The 16,550-nt window shown below is 34.4% G+C and overlaps 1 protein-coding gene across 2 annotated transcripts in view; it reads left to right on the top strand.

The window, feature by feature from the left end:
* PTBP3 (polypyrimidine tract binding protein 3) overlaps nt 1-16,550 on the top strand; it is a 100,424-nt gene that overhangs the window by 48,455 nt on the left and 35,419 nt on the right. For both annotated transcript variants that reach the window (XM_045840168.1, XM_045840167.1), the window contains exons 4-5: nt 1,939-2,085; nt 11,280-11,444. In XM_045840168.1, coding sequence (XP_045696124.1) covers nt 1,939-2,085; nt 11,280-11,444 — 312 coding nt within the window. The remainder of the gene's footprint in view (nt 1-1,938; nt 2,086-11,279; nt 11,445-16,550) is intronic.

The raw sequence follows: 16,550 nt of genomic DNA, 5'->3' as shown, positions 1-16,550 counted from the left end.
TCTCGATTGCTTGTCCTTTGATCATAAATTCTGTTTGAAAAATATCTTGTTAATAGTATACTTAAGCAAGATATTCTGATGTGAGTCACTAGAACTACTTTTAGGTTTAATCTTTCCCTTGGTACTTGCAGGTAGGGTGTTGAGAACATGAAGGAAATTTTCACCAGCCTTTCTGTGGGTACTGACTTGATTTTCTTTCTATCCAGATAATGAAAATTGATCCTTTTGAATGGCTACTTTAGAAAAACAAATAAAATCTTTACTGGATGCCATGTGGAAAAATTATTTTAATGTGTGAATTCTTAGATTGTATATACTTTCAGGAAAAAACTTCCTATGACAAGAATTATGTACTGTTCCAAATACAGTGTACAATGTGTGACCGATATTAAACATTGAGTTAATTCTTAACATGTAGTAAAGTTTGCAGAAAAGATACCCTCTGCCCACATAGTGAATATTATTAAAATACAGTTTACGACTTTTTTTGAAGAGACAATTAGAAACAAGATAGGAAATGTTGCCATAGCTATTTTTACCCTGATCATTTTTATCCTCCTTTCTTAGAAATGTTAGAAAAAGTATATTACTGAAATAATTGGATAGTGGATTTATGCCATCTTTTAGATGGTATAAATGGCTCAAAGTATTTTATTTCTTGAAGATAGAGGAATTTTGTTTGTTCATTGTGGATCAATTAATTAACGGTATTTGATCCACTGTTGTGTGCTCACATTACTACTTAATAGAATACTTTTATTAGTTTATTTAATCAATTCACTTGTGACATTTGATTAATTCAGTTAAGCATCATATTTGACATTTGTGAAGTTAATACTTCTTTGCCTGGAATGTTTGCCAAATGGAAACTCTTCCCAAGTAAGGTAACTATAAACAAAGAAAGTTCAATTTATAGATACTTTTACCATTTGCTGTGTTCAGTAAATTTTGTTGTTAAAATACATATTTTATAAATAAATTAAAATGTTTTGTATGTAATTTGAATTGGTTACTATAGGCTTGCCAATTAAATACTCTGTTGTAGTAAAAAAAATAACTCAATTTTCTAACTAGAAATTTGCATTGATTTGGATACAGTATTCTTCCTGTATTTTAAATTTCTGATGTTCTTAAGGTGGTTCTGAGGTATCATAGTGGTTAGTGTATGTCTATATTTTATCTTCCTAATTAACCATTAAGATAGGTGGCAGAACCTGCCACCTTAAAGCTCTGTAAGTATCTTGTTCCTGTAATAGAAGTTACAGGAATCTTGAGAGACTGAAGAAGCCATATATAAAATAAGTTATAAATACCAAGGTGAGTTTTCCCTCTTAGATCATCCTGTGTTACTCTGCAAATATCTAATACTAATATAATAATTACAGATATTCAAAAACTGTCACTTGAATGACTGATCAATATTGACTTAATATAGGAAGTTCTATTTTCCTAATTTGAACAACAGAGCCTCTGTGCCTGAATGCTCTATTTAATTGTATTCATAAACAGCTGTTTTATACAAAGGTAAAGAAGAACAAATCATTATGCCCCATCATTGTTAGAGAATTTTTAGGAAAGAACTGTTAAATCCCAGCTTCTGAAAGCATCCATTTACAGTGGTAATGTACATATTTGTTTTTGTCTTTTTAATTATTTCTAGATTTAGGAGAAACATAAAGAGAACAACCAAAAATCACACAAAATCATTTAATCAACTGGCAGTTTCTTAATCCCAAATCTTTTACTGAACTCAACTTCTCAAATATTCCCAATTAATATCAGTGATACACATTGAGGCAAAAAAATTTTCATCCCCTTGGGGTCTGTATTATTTAGATTGAGAGTGAATGAGTTTAGAGCAAGCTAGAATGACCAGAAAGTTCTTAGCCATATTTCAAAAACACAAGCTTTCACTTTACCTTCTTGTGTTTATTGCAGGCTTTCTTAGAAATGGCTTCCGAGGAAGCTGCTATTACTATGGTGAATTATTACACTCCTGTTACTCCTCATCTTCGAAGCCAGCCTATTTTTATTCAGTATTCCAATCACAGAGAACTTAAGACTGACAATCTGCCTAATCAAGCTGTAAGTATTAATGGCATTTTTAAAAAGTTATAAGAGCATACAGTATAATAGCTTAAAATTAATTTTCTGTGTTTCAGATGGGAAAAAAAGGTGTGCGTGTTTTTTAATTTTAAGGATGGTTTATTAGTAAAGATTGTGTATGTAAATTCTAATCTAAAAGCTTGAATACCAGAAAATAAAGCTATTTAGAAATATGAAGTTTGAGGTTAAGATGTTAAAAATGGCAAATTTAGGGTTTTTTTGAAACTGTTTTCATAAGAAAAAAAGCAAAAGCTTAAATTGTTATATATCTCTTACAATCTTAGATTTAGAAGGAACTTTAAAAGTCAGTCCTTTTTACTGAATATATAACAAAGGCACTTAGAAGTCTATGATGCTTCTGTTGTGATGTTAAACAACTGAACTTAAGGTGTTGATAAGAATTAGTATAGATGTGTTCATTAAATGATTTGTGACTTCAAGATGAACATGGAATACCAACATTTCTTACCTATTTACCAGCTTTTGTTATGGTGTAGTTCATGCTGAATCTCTTGTGTTACTCCAGGTTGATTTTTTAAGTACATAATTAAAATACTAATTTGAAGTTACTTAAGGGTAGAAAACATCCGCAAAACAAGTAACATTTTAAGACATTTTTTTTATTATGTTAAGAGTATGTTTGGCCCCTTTACTCTTGCTCTAGGCAAAAGAACTCCAGCTCTTTCATTCTGTGTTGAAAGTTTTTATAATGCAAGCTGCTGAATTTAAATGATAATTTTCCACATTAGTTTTTTAAAGTTGCTATTTCCTATATATAATCCTTAATTTGTTCTAGGAGATATTAATGCCATATATAAACTGTATAAACTTAATAGTAAGTGAAATATTAGATATTTTTAAATAGTCTAGACTTCTTAAAATGAAAAATTGCCTTATAAATGATAAATGGGGTACATGCTCATGAGAAGACATTCAAACAAGCAGTTCAGAAAAGTTAAGAAAACAAAACAAAAAGCAATTTAGTTAACCAAAGATAACTGACATTTTGATGTATGCCCCTTCACTATTCAGGTATATTACCATCTATGTATATAGTTTTACACCAAAGGAACTCTGATGTTTTGAAAGCTCTGTCATACATTGTTTCATGAGAACAAATACAGAATTAGTTTATAATTTTTAAATGCACCATATTCCCTTTTATAGAACAGCCATAAGTTACCCAATTTTTAAATAATAGACATTGAGATTATTTCCAATGTTGGCTTTTACAAATAGCATTACAGTAACATTCTTATAGCATTATCTTACTAGTTTACATTTCTGGCAGCAAAATTGCTGGGACTAAGCATATGCATATTTTATATTTTGATATATGTTGTACAATTGCTTTCTGTAAAGATTATGTGCCCACTTAGGATGCCACTGATAATGTATGAGCAGTTTCCTGTCTTTGTTAATATGATAGGTGAGAAATTATATCTTCTTGTTTACTTATTTTTATTTAACTTACAAAGTATTTATAGTGATTTCTGTTAATGTGGGTTTTTACCATTTTAACCATTTTTAAAAAGATCTTACTTATTTTTAGACAGAGGGGAAGGGAGGAAGAAAGAAAGGGAAAGAAGCATCAGTGTGTGGTTGCCTCTTGCATACCCCCTACTGGGCACCTGGCCTGCAACCCAGGCTTGTGCCCTGACTGGGAATTAAACCAGTGACCCTTTGGTTCTCAGGTCAGCGCTCAATCCACTGAGCCACACCAGCCAGGGCCATTTTAGCCATTTTTAAGTATACTGTTTAATGGCAGTAAGTACATTCACATTGTGCAACCCGTCACTACCATCTGTCCTGAGAACTTATTTCCATCTTCTCAAACTGAATCTCTGTACCCATTAAACATTAATTTCCCATTCCGTTCTCTGAGACCCTGGCAACCACCATTTTAGTTTGTCTCAGGAGTTTTTGTCTGCTAGTAATACAGTTTTTAAAATATTTTCATGCAACAAATTTCTAAAGATTGTATTATAGTTTCTGATTTTAATACCATACTCTTAAAGACCTAGCTTAGCTAAATTAAAAAAAAATTTACCAGGATTCTCCTACTTTTATGTTTTAGTTGTTTGTATTTTAATATGTAAATCTTTCTTTTATTAGAAATATTTTGGGGGTAGAGAGTAAGGTTAGGGTTTTTTTGGTCTTTATTTACCTGTTTCTCCTTGGTTACTTTTTTTGATAACCTATTATCCACATATGTCAAACATGTTCTTTGTCATGGTCTGGTTTTCTGTAAACATGCTATGACTATTTACAACATGTATATATATAGTTGTTAGACATACCTAAATATTCTGCTTGCATGGCCTCAGTCTCCCTTCATGAGAGAGCTGCTCACATGGTGTGCACTACATGTCTCATTTGGACTACCTTTTGGGTTCCATCCCGTTCCAGTCCTGTAATGGTGTCCCTGTGCCTTAATATATGACAGAGTCAGGCCCATTCTTGACTCTCTCTCTTATGAAACTAACTGGTTAATATATTTTGTTTATTTCTCCAGATATGTTAGAACTATTTTGATAACTTCTACCCCCAGAAATACATCATTGGAATTGAGTTGATTTTATAGATTGAATTTCAGATAATTAACATATTTATATTGCTTACTGATCCTTTTGAAGAGGAAGTAATATTTTGTTTCCTTTCAGTAGAGCTTTTAATTTTCTTTTATGTAAGTTGTACAGTTTTCTCATTAGTGTGATTCCGAAATATGTTAGAATAAGTCTTGAAGAAGAAATAAACAATTTAATGAAACTCTTAAAGGCTGGATTATTCTAAAGGGAAACAGTAAGAAATCCCAGTTGCTTGGCAACCAAAGCCAGCCCAAGTGACCCAGTTTATTCTTCGATAGCCTTGATTTCTTCCCAATACCCTTTATATCTTGTTACTTTTGCATAATTTTTCTGGATTGATGTTTCATAAAGTATATTAATTTCTTTTATTCAAAGTTCTACACCAAAGCTGAATTCAAAATTGAAGGTGCCTATTTGCATATATAAAATGTTTCAGATGTCTTTTATTTTGACAGTTCTGGGAAGCTGATAAATTACTGTTTCACTCTATTTTGTTCTCTGAATAACAAGGTATCCCAATGCACATAACTTCTTTTCCAGCTTATGGACATACTTGCCAGAGGGTCAGGTGAATATCAAACACTTTTGTCCCTTGATTTAAACTAAAATTATGGCCAAAAAATTTATATCATATTTTGAGGTACATCATTTGAGAAATGGTTACATTAAGAGCAGCTGTTATTGTTTGTATAGACAGTTTTTCTTGACCTTGTGGGTAGAAGTTTATAAATCTTCAAAAAGGTGACTATGGAAGGATTTTTTTTTTAATAATTTCCCTAAAAAGTCATCATACTAAACACATAAAATCTGTGCATTTTATTGTATACTCATTTCTATCTCAATTTTAGAAATGTCGTCTTCACATAATCTAGGCATGTTTAAATTCTACGTGAAGTATATTCCTCTCCCCGCCTCAATAAAAATATTTGTTGGTATTTTGATCATACTATTTCCTTTATTTATAGCTAGTGTTTTAATCATTCCATAGAGTTTGTTGCTAAAATTTAAATATTATCCTGTAGTAGGAATTCTGCATTGCAGTTTTTAGTGTCAGAGTCACAGAAAACATTTACCGTTTCCTCCTCCTGACTTTTCTGTTTTTCTCAGTAGAGAGTATGCTTCATTTTCATTTTTTTTTCACTTAAATGTTCTTTTGCCTAATTAAAAATGGAAACTATAGAGTTACTTACAGAATAAAGTTTTTCCCCCAGGTGTTAATTTCTCAGATTTTTGCTGTCAAAAGCATTTCTTGCATGCCTGATATTCAGAGAGACCTTTGTACTCAGTCCTCAATGAAATACTTAATATAGAATATATTGAAAAATCCAGAATGATTAGGACAGTATACACAATGGCTTTTTGTATTTCTCCACTGTGATATGCCAAAGAGGAAAGAGTGAAGAGAAACAACATAAACATTAATGCTAGCAGCTGCAAGCATATATAGAGATAATTGCTTAATATAAAGAAGAAATAGAACTATTGGAGGTACAGTGACATAAAGTCAGTGAGGTTAAGTTTACTTTTGTTTGTGCAGGCTTAATTTTGATAAGATTTAATCATCCTAATCTGGGAGGAATGGGAACTCATATTCCACTTAGAACCTCACTATGATGATGTCTTATACATCATCGCTTTTGACATCTTTTTCCTAGACAAATGATGTCTTTTCCTAGACAAATGATGTCTTTTTCCTAGACAAATTTCAAAATAAAAAAACTCAGTTCTTCAGTTACACTAGGCAGATTTCAAGTGCTTGCTAGCCACATGGCTAGTGATTTGTCAAATTGGACAGTGTAGATAGTGAATATTTCCATCATCACAGGAAATTTGGTTGGACAGCATTGTATTTTATATTTCATGTCTCTGCTAACCTGTGTGTGTGTGCGCACGATAGTTAGTTAAAACTGCTTTGATTCCTGTCTGCTCATTTTAACCCCTGTGTCAGTCCTGAGTCTTTTTTGATTGATTGACACCACCACCATCCCTCACCTAATTATGGGCTCAAAGTGTTGGAAGTCTAAATCAATTTTCAAAGCTGTAAAAAGTAGAACCATAAAATCTTACTGAAGAGCCCAGTATAAATAGCTGACATAAACTGCCATGTTTGAAGTGGGATGTTGGTCCTCACTGTTCCACATATAATTGTCTTTCCAAGAGCATAGTTTCAGAAATCAGTGATATAAAATATTAAAAGTGCTCTCAAAGATGATGATGCTTTGGACATGGAGTGTTTGACAGTTGTGCTTTACCTGATAACAAAAATTTGTATATAGTATGAAAATGCTGTTAAAAGGTATGCATAAAAAGCTTGCGCAGTCATCTGCCGTTTAACGACAGGGATATGTCTGAGAAATGCATCTAGGTGATTTTGTCATTGTGTGAAGATCACAGGGTGCACTTACACAAACGTAGATGGTAAGCCTACAACACACCTAGGCTGTTTCTCCTAGGTTAAAGTCTGTACAGCTTGTTCATGTACTAAATACTATAGATAATGGTAACACAGTGGTAAGTATTTGTGCATCTAAACATAGAAAAGGTAATTAAAAATACTGTATAAAAGGTAAAAAAAAGTTAAACATTAGGGCAGTTTAACATTTTATAGGGCAGTAATCATGAACGGAGTTGTAGGGACTGGAGGTTGCTCTGGATGAGTCAGAGAGGAGCAAGCGAATATAAAGTCTAGGACATCACTGTATGCCAGTGCCGACTTTATAAACACTGTACACTTTGGTAACGCTAAATTTATAAAGCAACATAAGATTAAATCAAGCACAAGAGAAAATGATGCAGTTAAGAGATGCAGTAAATCAGCGGTCCCCAACATTTTTGGCACCAGGAGTCGGCTTCATGGAAGACCAATGCTCCGAAGGGGTAGTGGGGGTAACAGCGGGCAGAGCTCAGGTGGTAATGCCAGCCAAACTCTTCACTGTAGCTTGGCCTCACCTCCTGCTGTGCGGCCTCATTCCTAACCCCGGGGTTTGGGGACCCCTGCAGTAAACATTAGATATATAAAGCTACTGCCAGCATAACATGGCATGCTGTTGTAGAGCAAACTTTACAAAAAATAAATAGAAAGAGTACATTCTAAAATAACAAAAACTAGATAAACAGGTAGCATAGATGTTTATTATCATTATCCAGTATTATGTACTGGTACATAATTGCATGTGCTGTACTTTTATATGACTGCCAGCACACTAGGTTTGTTTATATCAGCATCTCCACATGTGAGTACCATGTTACAACTACAACATTATGACCTTTAAGATGTCACTAAACAATAGGAATTTTTCAACTCCCTTATAATCTTATCTGATAAGATTGTATACATTGTGTGTGCATGGTACTTCCTTGACTTAATGTCATTATGCACAGCATGGCTGTATATATAGAATCCAACTATTAAGCATACAGAAAGTAAAAGATGGCCAATTTTCAGAAAAATACTTACTTTAAATTTCAATGTTACAACAAAATGTTGGAAAACTACTTCTCTCACAGAGTGATGGTAGAAATTAAAATCACGAAAACAAAATATAAGAAATGCTAATTTAAAACAACGTAAGTACTGTGATCTTTAGAATCTCAAGTAATACCATGTGAAAATGAAAGGAGCTACATTAAAGTGGTTGGGTTTTTCATTTTGTGGCATAAACATTTTATTAATTATCAGCATTCTTAAGCAATAAGTATGGAACAAAAGATTGATCAAAATGTCCATTTAATTTCAGTGATCATCAACCATGCTTTTTTCCTCCAATTTTCCCTCCTTCATGTACTTCATTTTTTAATGATTTTAAAATTTGAGACAATTATAAAATTAGAAAAGCATTGCCAATACAATACAAATGACTTCTGATTTCTTGAGGCATTTGAAAATTAATTGCTAATCTGGTCTGTCTTCATTGTCTAATAACAGTTAGCGTGGTTTTTTTTCCCTACAGAGACGTTTTCCTACACAGCCAGGATACAGGTCAACATTAGGAAATTAAGCCTTGGCTGGTGTGGCCCAATTGGTTAGGCTTCATCCCCCAAACCGAAAGGTCACAGGTTCAATTCTTGGGCAGGGCACATTCCTGGGTTACAGGTTTGGTACCTAGTCAGGGCATGTACGAAAAACAAGTGATTGTTGTTTCTCTCTCACATCATGTTTTTCTTCCTCTCTTCCCCCCTCTCTAAAATCAATAAGCATGTCCTTGGGTGAGGATTTTTTAAAAATTGGAAATTAATATTGATACATTAGTTCCCTCCAATTCTCAGTTCCTATTCAAGTTTTGCCAGTAGTCCCATAATGTTTATTAGAGCAAAACGAATATTATTCCAAATCACATCTTCTGTTTAGAAGTCACATTTTTCTTATTCTCCTTTAATCTCACACAGTTCTTCAGTTTTTCTTTTACTCTCAAGACTTTGACACTTGAAAGGTACAGGCAGTTTATCTTTTAGGATGTTCCTCAGTTTGAGTTTGTCTGATGTTTTCTTGTGATTAGGTTCAGTGTAATATATCTTTGACAGGAACATCATAGAAGTTTTGTCCTTTCTTTTCATTGCGTCATATCAGATGGGACATAATTCAGTTTCTTGCATTACTGGTGATGTGCTCTTTGGTCATTTGGCTAGGCTGGGGTTGCCTGGCTGCGCCACTGTAAAGTTGGGACTTACAAAGGGAGAAAGAAGAGTATTTGGGGGAAGGTGCTTTAAAGCAATATAAGTACACTGTTCCTTACCAGCTGTCAGTTTTTATCAGTATGAACTCAAGGTTTCCTGTTTTATTTGATAGGCCATTATTGGGTTGGCCAAAAAGTCTGTATGGTTTTTCTCTAAAATAAAAGACACATTTTTCATTTTCACCAATAACTTGATTGATTTGGATATTTGGAGTATGTCGTCTATCTATCATGTGGTGTAATGTTAATCAACATTCTCAGTTAATGTCTCAATTTGATTGCTATCAACTTCAGCTTATCTACCCTACTGTGGAGCATTGTCCAGCAAGAAATCTCCAGCATGAAACTTCACATACCACTTTTGATATGTTCAATCAGTTATAGCACCTTTCCATACACTGCACAAATCTTTTTTTGCATTTCAGTTATGTTTTTACCTTTTGTGAAATAATAAAGCATAATATGCCAAAAATGTTGCTTTTCTTCCATTTTCAGTATTGAAATGGTACACAAAAATTCACCAATTTTGAGAAGATTTTGTTTTATATACACACTGATTGGACAGCTGTCACAATACAGTCTTAACAAAATTGTTTCAAATGAAGTTAAAGACAACTGAGTGCTACTAAAGCCATCTTATGGGAAAAACCAAACTTTTTGGCCAACCCAGTGTTTGTTAGAATCGTTATTATTGTGATTTTCAAATTGTCCTATATTTAGCCAGTAGGACCCCCTTAGGGGTCCTTTTGGCATCTTCCTATCATTCTTCAAACACTTCTTTGCATTGTAGTAAAAATAAATAAATAAATGAATGAATGAATAAATAAATAAATAAATGTTATATGTTCATCTGCTTTGCTTACTCCACATGTGGAACTAAACATTTTTTAGAGCACGATGGTTTCTTTTAGTGAAGCATGATATTTAGAAATTTGTCTGTCTTCACCTGCTTGGGCTCTAATGTCCCATGCAAGGCTGTTTCCCTATTAGTACCTTTTTACCCCACTCAGGCCCTCATAAACCTCTTGTTCACCATATGCAGACTGGCATTACCATATTGGCTGCACGTCCCATCTGGACCCTTACTGACTCTCCTTGGCCTCTGACACTCCTGGACAGGTTACTCTCCTCTAGATGCCTTCCTTACCTTTCTCATGCTCCTCAGGTTCTGATATCTAGCAGTGAGCCACCCCTGAATAGAGATACCTTTCTTACCTTGTTTGGACTCAGGTTCCCCCTGCTAGGAAGCTCAACTATATGGATGCTTTCCTCTATTGCTCAGGCCCTGCTGCTCTGTGTCAGGATGCCTTCTTATATTATAGGGTTGCCTTCCTTACCTCACTGAACCACTGCTCCTCTCCCCCATACTTAAATTCATCATATGCCACCCAAAGGCTTTATTTTTTAATTTAATCCTTATTGTATTTTTTTCCATTTTACTAATAGTCCCCTTACATTCCTCTCTCCCCTGCAGTCACCACACTGATATCCATGTCCATGAGATCTTTTTCCCCATAGCCTTTAGAATTCAAAGTTGTTCAGGGAGAGAAAAAGAAGGGGACTTGAATGGTTTTTAAGTGGTCTTTAATACTACTTTCATATTGCCTTTTTTTTCTGTTGTCATTTAAAATTTTTGAATTAAAACCATATCTAAGTTTCTTCTTTTTTTGCTGTATACTTTTTTCATTTCTTCAGGTAAATCTAAGCAACTTCCTTACACTTTGTGCCATTGTGATAAGAAAGCAAGTCTTTTGACTCTTTACTGATTGTAAATTTATGTGCATCCAGAAAAAGTAGATATGTATATTTTTATTTAACTATATTACTTCATATTGCTCTATGTTAACTGATTTCTAGGATTCATAGAATGCTTATGTGTAACCAGAAGTTCTCATTTTGGATTGTTACGCAGAGAGCTCAAGCTGCACTGCAGGCCGTCAGTGCTGTCCAGTCAGGAAGTCTGGCTCTTCCTGGAGCTCTGACCAATGAAGGAACAGTCCTACCTGGGCAGAGCCCTGTGCTCCGAATAATTATTGAAAACCTCTTTTACCCTGTTACTCTGGAAGTTCTTCATCAGGTAAGGATGAACACTCATAAGTTTTTAGGTGTTTGATTTTGGTTGATAGATTTACCTAATTTTTAAAAAATTTATCCTGTTTCATGGAAGAAGTAATATCAATTAGAGATAATTTCGATAGTCCCCATTTTTTTAACTTAAATACTTGGTTTGAAAGGGTGTATGAGACATTCTTTTTATATCTCAGCATGAAAATGATTAAAGCATAGAATCCTATAAAAAGCACTGAAATAAAGATATATAATATAACTCTATATGTAACATGAAGTATCATGTCAAATACTGACTGATGTCCAACGTAGCTTTCATTGACTACCCATTCGTATGTCTAAACTGTCTTGATACAAGACATTCTAAATCATGTCCTATGAGGTCATATTAGAATTTAAGGACTGGAAGGTCATCTCGTCGTATAATTTTATAGTGAATAAAACTGAGACACAGATAATTGATGCTGTAGAGAGTAATTGAAGAGCCAGTTAGAACGCAAGCCTCCTAGTATGAAGTCCAGAGTTTTGTTTTATATGCTTGTTATATTTCTACCTAATGCTCCATATATATATATGTATTCTCAAAATGTAACATACAAGTTGGTTTGTAATCTGTATACATAAACATTTGGCATCTAGCCCAAAAACTCCAGTTACTTTTGCCCCTTTCAGTTACATATTGATTTGATTTTATTATACTTGTCAATCTGCTTATTAAAATACTGAAACATATTATTTGCTTATTTTTACATCTGCATTTCAATATATATTGGCAATATAATGCCAGGCCATTCCAGAATTGCTTAACTGTTTTTCTAATCTTTGTTTTTGTACTACTAAGTGAAGAGCCATGGCAGGGGTAAGGGGGGAGGTGGGGTGCTTGTGTATTTAAGAATTGAAATTCATCTTATCCTATTCTCACATTTTACAAATAAGGAAACAGAGGCCCTTAGAAATTAAATTACATTTCCACGTTCACTGTAACAACTGGTGATAGAGCTTGGATACATTTCCTAATACAGTTCCTGTGCTATGCATGTAGATGTCAGAATATGCCATTTATTAGGTCTACTGTGATCCCTTTGATAGTTTTTAGAGTATCATTTTCTTAAATATGCACTTGTGAAGAATGTCCTAGGAAGTGCTTTAACAGTGGTATCTGCAGCCACGGTTGTTCCCTAAAAAGCTTCAGGAGTTGCTGAAGTGATTGGTTTCTTTGTTCTGCTGGATTTTCTTCTCTCCTTTTTATCCCACGGAAGTGGCATGGAGCACTTGGTGATCCATCAGCTGTGTTTGTTTGTATTTGGCACTGTAACATTGTAGCTACTGCTAAGTTACACTGTTTTACAAAGGATGGTCTTGCTACCTCGGCTCAACATTGCCATCTGTTGCAGTGAATTTAGTCAGGGTCATGTGGTCCTGTCTTATCATTCCATTTATCACCTCCCTGAGAGCAGTAGTAACAAACCTTATTTCTCTCCCAAAAGATCATGGGGTCCTTCTGAGTGAAGAGGAGTAATTCTTTGAATCCTCAATAGTAACTTTCAGGTTAGGACTTTCAAGCACTCCCTTGTTTAAGGTTCCTTTCCATTGTTGAAATCAAACCCAACTCCTGACCAGAGTCCTAAACGCCCCCACATGCAGACCTTCTCCATCTCTTTTACCCTATTTCCTAACACTTCTCTGCTAATTTAGCGCTCTGACTTTTATGGCCCTTTGACTCTCTCCCCTTCCTTCCAGCTTATTCCTGTTTTAGTCCATTTCTGTTTTCTATTTTTTAGGCTCGTAACACTCTTCACTGACATTAGTCACTTAACTGAATTCTACATCATTGAGTTTTCAAAGACCTCCCCAGTCTTTCTCTAATTACATTAACTAAGCCTTCTCCCCGTGGCACTCTATCTCATTAGCCAGCTAAAGTGTAGTATAGGATGAGGGTCTGGAGCTGGTTTGACTCCTGGCTTTACCACTTACTACCTCTATAACCCCGGGCAAGTAACTTATCCCATCTATGTCTTTTACTTATTTATGTAATGGGGATGAATAAAGATGGTTTTTAATCCCTTCTTTGTAAGTGTTACATGAGTTAATGCATTTAAAGCACTTAGAACAGTGCCTGCTACATATTAAATGCTCAGGAAATTTTACCTATAATACCAGATGCTAGTAAATTGCACTGAAAGAAACTGATCTTTGCTTTTGTAGTTTTGTGAGTAAGATACAGTTTCATAAGTAGTAGCATAAATGCAGTGAATATTGAGATGTGGAAATACATGGAAGTGTGGAGTTGTTTGCACCTGTTATAATTAATTACAGGATTATATTCTTTGCTTAATAGTTGGCATTAACTAAACTGCTGTAGAAGCTAGTGGTTTTTCCTTTAGCTCATGGTAAGGGGATTGAGAGTGATTGAGGTTGGGTAGTGCTATTTCAAACGAGGGATGCTAAGGTGTTAGTTGGGCGTGTATGTGGTAGAATAATGGTCCAGTCAGAAGAAAACAGCCAGGTGCAAACTCCTTAAAATGGAAGTATACTTAATGTGTTTGGGTATTAAAAATAAGGATGTTATTTTAGTGTAAAAAGTAGGAAAGTCATAAATAAGAGGGTCAGAGAAGCGGTTAGGAGCCAGATGGTGTAAAGTCTTTATAATCTTTAAACTGAGGAAGAGGGAAAACCATTGGAGGATTTTGGGAAGATGGGTACATTTATGTTTTAACAGAATCACTCTTCCTGTGTGATTCTGTAAGCATAAGAGATGGTGGAGACCTGGGTGAGGATGTGGGCACTGGAAGTGATGATTATGGATATATTTGGAAGGATTTGCTGATGGGTTGAGTAGATATATAATGTATGAAAAGAGTGATCAAAAATGTCTTCTAGATTTTGGCTGTGCGGCTCTAGTAAAATAGAACTGCCTTACACTAAAATAGTAAAGACTGAGCTGGGAAAAAGACTTGGGGCAGGAGTAGAAGGCAGGGCAGAAATCAAGAGTGCGTTTTGGACATGTCAAGTTTGAAATACCTACTAACACCCAAGTAGGAGATGTTGAATAGACAATTGGGAAGTAAATTCGGATTGACATAAGAATGCAAGGCTGGAGATTTGGTAACCATCGGCATTTGGGTGATAATTTAAAGCCATTGGATTCTATGGCATCACCTAGACAATATTCATAGATAAAGAAGGCATTCTTTGATCATTATACAAACTCAACCCTGCATACTAAAAATTTCTATGTGCACTGAAGTAGTTGTTCAATGTAATATTCTCATATAATCCATTATTTCCAAGTATTATATATGGGGGTATTTTATGAATATCCAAGAGATGAATCTCTTCAGGATAAAGGACTGATTTTTTTTGAATTGTAGAATAAAGATAAATAACTTGCAAAAGTCAATTATTATGACATTAAATAAAAGAAACAATACTAATAATATAAAATTTTGGGTATTAAGTCTGTTTTGTTGGCTACAAAAATATAAGCAAGTTGTGGCCAATGAACTTGATATTTTAAAAAGTTCTGATATGAATATGCTTTTTGCAAGTGAATACTAGTGAACATTTACAGTTTCTGGCAAGTTCTGCCTTAATAAAAACCACCCTGAAGATTAATTTTACCAGAATTTGATATTTAGTATTTTCTCAGTCCCATTTTGAAGTCTAAAAGATTATAATGTACAGGAGACATCAAGAGTTGAGTCTCTGTTTATGTTTATGACATCAAAATAAATATATTAGGGAAATAGAGTTAAGGGCCTTATAATCAATGAAAATAAATCCGAATATATTAAAGTTTCCCAAATGTTAATTTTTTGAAACCAAATATGTTGAAAATTTAGTATCATGATAATTATGAAATAATGTTTTAAAAAATCACACTTTCGGCATTCCTAGATTCCTAGATGTTGGTGCTCATTTTTAAAAAAATACTTTTAAATTTTATTGTTGTTCAAGTACAGCTTTCTGCCTTTTCCCCTCACCTCTCCCCCACACCGCAGCCATCCCCACCTTCCTCCCCTGATTCCACCTGCCCTTGGTTTTGTCCATGTGTCCTTTGTAGTTGTTCCTGCAAACTCTTCACCTTTTGCCCCCATTATCCCCTCCCAGCTTTATTTGAGTCTTTCTTTTTATTCTGAAAAATTATTGGCAAAGAAAACTTACAGAATAGAAATACATTGTTTTCTAGAAACAGAATGCTTTTTTCCATTTTTTGTGTCGGGGATAAATGTTAATGGAACAAAATACAATAACAAAAAGAAAGAAGAAAAAAGCAACAACCCCAAAAATACCTTTTCTATAACAAGCAAGCAGGGTTTTTTTAAATTTTTTAATTTATTTTTAGAGAGAAGGGAAGGAAGGGAGGGAGAAAGAGAGGGAGAGAAACATCAATGTGTAGCTGCTTCTCACTTGGCCCCCACTGGGGACCTGGCCCACAACCCAGGCATGTGCCCTGACCGGGAATTGAACCAGTGACCCTTTGGTTCGCAGCCTGCGCTCCATCCACTGAGCTACACCAGCCAGGGCAGCAAGCTGATTTTTAACCTCATCATATCTGTACATGTTAAAGGTATTCTTGTATATCAGTCAATTGTTATAAAAATGGACTTTAGGGTACTTTTTTTATTTGGGGGTGGTAAAATATACACAAATAAATTTCACCATTTTAACCATTTTTAAGTGTCTAGTTCAGTGGCATTAAGTAGTGAACACAGTATATGTATCTCCAGACATTTTTCATCTTTCCATACTACAATTCCTATACCCATTAAACAGTAATTCCCCATTCCCCTATTTTCTTGACCCTTAGCAACCACCATTCTCATTCTCCTGTTTGTTTGTATGAATTTGACTTCTACTGTCAGTTCCTCATGCAAGTAGAATCTTGCATCATTTGTCCTTTTGTGACTGGCTTATTTCAGTTAACATAATCTCTTCAAGGGATATCCATGTTATAGCATGTATCAGAAGTTCCTTCCTTTTTAAGACTAAATAGTATCCCATTGTATGTATATACTACATTTTGTTTATCCATTCGTTTGTGGATGGACACTGGGTTGCTTCCATCTTTTGACTGTTGTAAATAATACTGCTATGAACATGGGGTACAAATAAC

The sequence above is a fragment of the Phyllostomus hastatus genome, unplaced genomic scaffold, assembly GCF_019186645.2.
Source record: "Phyllostomus hastatus isolate PE091 unplaced genomic scaffold, TTU_PhHast_1.1 phas_contig_34, whole genome shotgun sequence".
Lineage (NCBI taxonomy): Eukaryota > Metazoa > Chordata > Mammalia > Chiroptera > Phyllostomidae > Phyllostomus > Phyllostomus hastatus.
This window is presented reverse-complemented; position numbering and strand designations above follow the sequence as displayed.